Source organism: Vespa crabro, chromosome 10, assembly GCF_910589235.1.
Source record: "Vespa crabro chromosome 10, iyVesCrab1.2, whole genome shotgun sequence".
Taxonomy (NCBI): Eukaryota; Metazoa; Arthropoda; class Insecta; order Hymenoptera; family Vespidae; genus Vespa; species Vespa crabro.
This window is the reverse complement of record NC_060964.1, coordinates 4,264,195-4,271,991: the sequence shown is the minus strand read 5'-3', so window position 1 is coordinate 4,271,991 and position 7,797 is coordinate 4,264,195. Positions and strand designations below refer to the sequence as shown.

Here is a 7,797-nt window from a genome sequence, read left to right as displayed (position 1 = left end):
GTTAGAACGCTCTATCCGACAATAAAGTATGTACCCGAGGGAGATAGAAAGTTTACGAATAAGATTGGTGTAACGTGCTCTTCCCAAAGCATCGAAAATTATTTCCAGTGCGCTTGACGGGTTAGACACGGAAAGGTCTTCGTATTTTTATCAATGTAAAAAGTAAATGTTTCTAAGTGTGAAAATACCATCGACTTAAAAAAAAAAAAGTGAATAATTCGATAGCCAAAAGACAGAAAATAACTTATATATCATACTATATCACAGATCAATAATAATTTAAAAAAAAAAAAAAAAGAAAAAAAAAAGAAAAAGGAAAAAAAAAAGAAAAAGGAGAAAAAGGAAGAAGCGTGAGTAAATGCTAACAGATAAAAAGATTGTTACTTATTAAAAAAATTTCGTTACTATCGTCGAGTGACCTTTACCCACGTAAAGCGCATGGTATGTACACGCACTTTGATCACATTGTAGCTGTGATATATACCTAAATTATATGCGCGTGAGTTTTTTCTACTACTATCATGTTTTGTATCGCGATCGATGATCTTTTCATCCAAAAAATACATATAAACGTACATACATACAAATATACATGCGTCTCCTACCTCATCAGACAAACCGCATTTTAATTTCTATTATAAAAAAGCTCTTACGCACGATGATTGGACGAAATTTTAATAGTCTGATTATTCCTCGTGTACATATAATAACATAGATACATAGGTAGGGCGATCATTTTAACCAATCCATAATCGTTTGTGAATTTTGTATCCCATATCTAATTGCCTCGATGAATTTATTTAATTTTCTTAGAAAGCAACATGAAAATATACATTTAAGATTCATATATCTGCATAAACGAATAGCAGAAAAATGATTTAAGGAAAAGAAGAAGAAGGCTCGGAAGGGCATTTATCCTCAAGTGAAAAATTCAATTTATAAGGTCACAAATATCGGGCTTCCACGTGATATTTTGCGACGGAACCATGGAAGATTCTTGGCAGCAGTAAGCGAATGAAAATATGACGAAATATAATCGTAGGCGAATGAAGTGACATGAATTTAATCTGTCTAAGACTCTCGCTCAAAGTGATTATAAATCTTAATGTGTAAAAATAATTTATTGGAAGATTGAGAGAGAGAGAGAGAGAGAGAGAGAGAGAGAGAGAGAGATAGAAAGAATAGAAAATAGAAGATATTGATTTCTCGTGAGAATGATAACAACGAGAAGAAATTATAAGTGCGTTGGGCGGAATTTCGAGTGTCTGTTTCTATGTATAAAACAAAAGTAAAAATCGTATGATCGTTACTCGTTAGCTGATGTTGTGTCGCTGTATATATTACCGTTAAATCGATTTACGTACTGTAAATTTAAGTTCGAAAGTGATCGTGTCGAACATCGTTGTACCTCCATAAGCATCGGCTATAATTTAAGCAAGTTCTTATCAAATAAGTAGTTGGCCAACAATTTCATAGACAAAGAGAATTACACGTATATATTTACTATACGTACAACTATCCATCTTGCGTCTGTAAACTTTGGCGATACAGAAACTACGAATCACTTTCCCAGCATTAGATAAATTTTGGCCTTGTTTTAGCATACAACTACGGTCACAAATTTCCTTTCAAAGTGGACAATAAAACTCGGGTGGTATTAGTCGAAAACAATATCAACATCTTGTAAACGATTATCGATTCATATCATTATGAACATTTGACTATACATATCTGATTCTCGTCGATCGTCGTCCATAAAAATTTATTATGTAAAAAAAAAAAAAAATCGACGCGGAGATTTATAATTAACATATCCTTTATTATACAACACGACCGAAATTTCGTAAACCTATATCGATTGGATATAATATTCCTACAATTTTCACTGCGAAATCAAAATATAAAGGTTCTAAAATATTTGCAATTTTAAGGCTATAATTCTCTTTCACCGTGACTACCTTTTCTTGATCGGCAAATGCATTTTAACCGATCACGATATGAGATCAAATTCAAAAATGAAAATATAATTGAATGATTGATGATAGTAGGGAATAATAATTGTACATAATTCAATACTCTTGTGAGGAAAAAAGTCCATGTAAATCGACGAACAACCACGTTTTAAGTTCACTGTATAGGTGATTTCATATCAAAACTCCATCATATCGTCAACTAACTCGTATGTATATATATTACATAAAATTTCGATCTGAATAAACTGTTTAACTGTCCAAACTGCCTAAAAGTGTTTGTACAATTTAAATAACCATCAATTCCATTCTCCTAATGTCCTTTCTACATTGTTTAGCTTTGAAATTACTTCCTTTCGTAATGAAAAAAGACATTATTTCTCACTTTATTGCGACATATATTTGAATGAAACTTTACGTTCGATCATTTTAATACTTTTTATATTTATACAATATATCATTGTATCGCGACTGTTGAAGATGAAACGTAATAGTCGTAAAAATGGTTGTAACAAAATTGATCATAGAATTTCCCCGTTCAATCGTCATTAATGAAGTTTTATCATCCTTTGGAAACAAGAGCGTACACCATTAAACACCTAAAAGTTACACACCTGATAATGACCTGTCGTCGGAAGAAACAGGTGGCGGCTATTCGCTCGTAATGAAACGAAAATTGGAATTCGCCTTATTTCAGTATTACACCTCTTTGTCTCTCACGTATCTTTTCATCGTGTAAAATTTCGATCTATTCAAGTATTCAATTGCATTTTGTTCGAACACAAACAATTCGATCGTCGTTACAATGTGAACGACCGATAAACTAAATTGTTACCTATTGTAAAAGAAGACATCTATTTACGATACGTAAAAAAAAAAAAAAACATCTTAGTTTTCTTCTCGATAGGAAGGAAGGAAGGAAAGAAAAAATAAAAAGAAAGAAAAATAAAAGGAAAAAGTACATTTTCACGGTTATAGAAATGTGTATCATAAAAATCGCTTGATATGCAAGCTCTGTGTAAAATCCCTTGTGTGCCCTTCAGGTACACCGGAAAAAATGAAAGAATCATGCACGGAATTTTAATCCCGGCTTATACTCTACATACTCTCTCGAGTGTGTATCTCTCTATATGCGAATGAAAGAAACATCTCAGGAACGTCCCTAGCGTGTACTAACCAAAGGTCTTAAAAATCTGTAGAACAGGCGACAAAAACAAACAATTCTTTTGTTCCTTGTTGTGGTATCGTAAACCGTGTTTTTAAATTTACTAATACGACATTTAAATTTTCATTGATGGAAAAAGGCACTACAAATATCATATCTCATGTAATTAACAAAAATATATTTTATAATCAATAAAGGTACATAAATATTGCAGAAAATCATTGCAAATTCATTGGAAACCCTTATATTTATTTTACAAAACTTGATTTCTTCGGGTATTTCCAGAAATATGAACATCGATAAATCGACATTGAAGTCCAATTCACAGACAAAATATAAGGACAAAAGTTCACGATAGACGAAAAACTATGATAAAATGAATACCTCGACCATTATCGTTTTAAATTTCAAAGTTTAATATTTTATAAATATATGATATTTAATCATTCTATCATCGATCGTTCTTTTAAGATCTACAAGAAAAAGATAAAATAAGGATTAAATCTTCATAGTGATTAGATTTTCATAAGCCAATTAAAATGTTAAATATACGAGTACTTCTCTATATTATCCACGTTCATTGGTATTATCATCCTCGGTAGTTTTTTCATTTGTCTTTTCATGCTTAAATACAATACTCGAAAGCTTTTCACAAACTTTTTGCGGTAAATTAACAAGAATATTCATGATCTTAAAAACTGCACGATTATATTTTTGAATCAATGAGTACCTCGTATTCTCAAGGGGCGGTATATTGATCTAAAGAAATGTATTCGTATGAATAGTATAACAATATGAACAAGGCAATGGCAATGGAAGCTACGTTATATTTACTTTGTCGATGTCTGGGAAAAATGGCAAGTTACCATCGGTGTACATCCAGTATAAAAGAGTGCCTACGATAGCACTTTTCAATAGAAAAATTACTATTATGAAAAATATCTGAGCACTCGTTCTTCGCGCTGGCTTCAATGGACACACGCATATCTAAAAACGTAATAAAAATGAATAAATAAATAAATTCGTTAAAAAGTCAAGTCCATGAAAAAAATTCATATATCGTTGGGATGAAGGAAGATGATCGTTCAAACGTCCATGAAAGATTTAATAGATTTTACGATAACCTATATTGAATAATTCGACAGATATTAAGCCTCGCGGAATGTTAGTTACCAATTGTGAAGTCACGTAGGAACCTGTCTCTAATGAGTATAGGGATTACTGACCGTTCTCTTCCATTAGAGACCAATCGACGTCACTATACCTCTACGCCATCCGTCGAGCTAATTCGAGGTAAACGCTACTAGCTATCGACTAACTAATTCCGTACAGGCGTTGGAACAACATCAACCACTTGTCCACCTTGTCAAGAGTCACGTATGCCAAGGTAAGTTAGTCTCATCGTAAGTGAACGTGTCGCATGAACTTATCCATCGGACAAGAAGTAAAGAAAATACTTGTAATGAAATATTTGTATATTTCATCTTACAAAAAAAAAAAAAAAAAAAAAAAAAAAAAGAAAAAGAAAAAAGAAAAAAAACGATCCTCGTTAAATCGCTAAACCGTTGGGATATATTTTCTTTCCCGATACCGATATCGATCCTACCCCCTTAAAATGAATTCGTACAAAACACCAGTCGTTTTTATTCTCGAAATCACATATTTTCAAGACTCCGACGATTCGTATCGATCCACGCGCAATCTACTTTCCTACTCCTTCTAATATTAACGCTCACTTTCACAGTCAAGAGTTCGATCAAAACCAGGAAATTTACGTAAACCACTAAAACTTGGGCATTTACCCTTCGGCTTCGTTCAAATCGCTGGACGTACTGAACGCGTTATGTAAAGCCGCCCTACTTTCCACTTCAACAGTTTGTATATGTTCCGTGACGTGTTCGAAGCATGGTCAAACTTTCCGATTACAAACGACAAATTTAACGATTGGATGCACTTTGTATACGTAACATGTACAAATTTAAGTCACATAAACAGTTAAAGGTAAACTTTCCTTCGGCTTAGACTCTAAAGCAAATCATAAAGAAATGATTAATAATTTAGATATACTAATCTTTGTAATTCCACACGCAAAGGGTCGATTATATGAGTCGATTTATAAATAATATTATCTCACCTTCGGTGGACAAATTCTTTCCATATCCCTTCGTGTACAAATTTTAACGTGAACCGGCTTCGGCGTCCAATAAGATGAACTTCCTTGGCTCAAATTGGGACACGGTTCCGCTATATCTGCACTGACAAGTTTCTGTACTTCTTTTGGCTTGCTTGGTACTGATAGGTTGATGGCCCGCGCTATGCACTTCGTCCCTTTTTTCATTTTCCTTTCTGTATTATAAAGACCGCTGAAATCTTTGTTAGAGATTCTAAGCTTTCTTTTAAAATATCTTTCCAAGGTGAATGCTTATATCTGGCCGAAATGAAGATTCGAAGATCAAAAAAGATCAAAAGCTTTTCTAAGAACGACGACCTTTGACAATGATAAAAATTCAAAAACGAATATTCCCGATAAAACTTTCAATGTAACTTCGTTACTACGCGAAAAGGATTTTTAATAAGGAATAGCGAATCTCAAATTAAAAGGATAATATTATTCTATTCAAAATGTTATTGCACCGTTTTTCGTAATTTACCAACAAAGGTTAAAATTTGATTTATGTTAAACTTTCATACGAAAGATGCACAATTATATTTAACTTTTGCGTATTTATTAATCTAATTGAAAATAATATAAAACAAGAATAAAATCACGATCCTATATATGTATATGTATATATATATATATATATATATGTATATAAATATATTTTTCTCATATAAAATGAGAATGACACTACTAAATTTTGACAAGCATAGCAAAACCACGAATTTTACATTTTACATAGTTCGCTCGAAATAGTCTTTCGATATTCAGCTATTCTTTTGTTCGATAAGAAGTGGAGATTCTCTTCTTTATGCGGCCTTCATACCCTGTGATTTATAACTCCGTCTCTTTTGCAAACAGATCGAGTTTCTCAGTATGCAGACTGAGGGGCACAAAGAATTCTTACCAAACTCTCCCACCTACAGTCGAATAAATCAAAAAGTACCAGTGCATTTTAGACGTCGATATAACGTGCACCATTATTCGTTGATAACAATTTTAATGCGTATTATTAAATTGCTAAATTATTAGAATAAAACTTCCTCTGAAGTAATATTTTATAAATATAGCGATCATAAGAATGGGATAATCCAATATAAATTCAAGATATACGAAAACTTAATAAGAAATTGATAAGAAACTGAATAAAATATCTTAGTATGGTACCGTTCATGAAAATACGCTTCTAGCTTATTCACCGAACAATATTTATATATTCCTAGTCGCATATCGTGCATTTTCTCGCTACAAAAATACTTCGTTTTTCGTTTCTCGATCTAGGATTCCAATCTGGATATAATGAAAGGAACCGTGGTATATAGGCAAAACTACGCGCGCATATAAAACACGATGAGAAGGATAAAGGCGAAAGGAATAATATACGTCGAATGTTCCAACGAGTTTCTTTTCCTATTTCCCCTTTTTCAATTCAAGAAAGTTCTTAACGAGAGCAAAAAAAAAAGAAATAGAAAAGACGAGTAACAGAGAAAATAATATATATATATATATATATATATATATATATATATCCGTGTATAATATTTTCAACATGACAATAAAGTTAATTTACCGATTCTTCTAAAAGATCACGAGAACCTTAAAAGTATAAACATTTTTGGAAAAATGTCGAATACATCGTGTTGGCAATTTGTTCGTGGATATAAATCGTCGATATCAGCCACCTAGTCGCAAGTTGGAGAGCCATCCGTGCGACATAGATCACTTTTTATCGCGAGATGCCACGGGTCCGATGTGTATGCTTATTAATAGACATCCTGGCACCCTTAGATCCCCTACGTAAAAATATGGCCGCGGTTCGGCCAGAAAACGGGGAATTTTTGCAGAGGGGCAGAAGAACGCGAGAAGGGTGGAAAGTACTCGTACTATGCTAGGGCGAAAGGAGAAACGAGAGAAGAGAATGGAAATGAGAGGTCGACCGAGATACGGTATATATATACATGCATATATACGTACATATATATATATATATATATATATATATATATATATACATACACATATACATACATATATACATACATACGTACATAGCAGCACGAATAAACACATACGCGTGTCACCTATGAATAAATATATGTATATATATATGCATGCATGTAGATATGTATGTATATTTGAGGGCATTTATAACGACACGGATATCCCTAGTAACGCTATTTCACTCGTCATTATTTCGAATTATTTCTCATCTTTGAACGAATACAGTGAAATCGGTAAATTAATCATCTTCGTAAACGAAGCATATGTGGACATTTCCTATGAATAAACACGCGTTTTGTAAGCAATCGATCGATCTGTTTTCGAAATGATAGATACTTGTGCGGTCAGGAGATTGCAAAAAAAAGAAAAAAAGAAAGGTGAAAAATGCTTTTTTACCTTTCAAGTAGAAAATCGATCGATCGATCAATCGAGTCATTGAATTGCCAACGTACGACCTATTAATTTTAACCACAGATTTCTTTTTACTTATTGTAAAAAAA

The 7,797-nt window shown here is 32.7% G+C and overlaps 2 protein-coding genes across 4 annotated transcripts in view; one reads left to right on the top strand and one right to left on the bottom strand.

Annotated features, from left to right (window-relative positions):
- LOC124427551 (nephrin-like) overlaps window positions 1-2,235 on the top strand; it is a 283,707-nt gene extending 281,472 nt beyond the window's left edge. For all 3 annotated transcript variants that reach the window (XM_046970580.1, XM_046970582.1, XM_046970581.1), the window contains exon 14: window positions 1-2,235. This exon is cut by the window's left edge and continues 2,070 nt beyond it. The gene's annotated coding sequence lies outside the window, so the exon portion shown is untranslated.
- LOC124427555 overlaps window positions 1-5,562 on the bottom strand; it is a 6,059-nt gene extending 497 nt beyond the window's left edge. The window contains exons 1-4 of the mRNA XM_046970585.1: window positions 5,270-5,562; window positions 3,970-4,122; window positions 3,694-3,894; window positions 1-3,608 (exon numbers count right to left, since the gene is read on the bottom strand). The exon at window positions 1-3,608 is cut by the window's left edge and continues 497 nt beyond it. Coding sequence (XP_046826541.1) covers window positions 3,703-3,894; window positions 3,970-4,122; window positions 5,270-5,473 — 549 coding nt within the window. The 5' untranslated portion in view covers window positions 5,474-5,562 and the 3' untranslated portion in view covers window positions 1-3,608; window positions 3,694-3,702. The remainder of the gene's footprint in view (window positions 3,609-3,693; window positions 3,895-3,969; window positions 4,123-5,269) is intronic.
- Window positions 5,563-7,797: the final 2,235 nt, after the last annotated feature.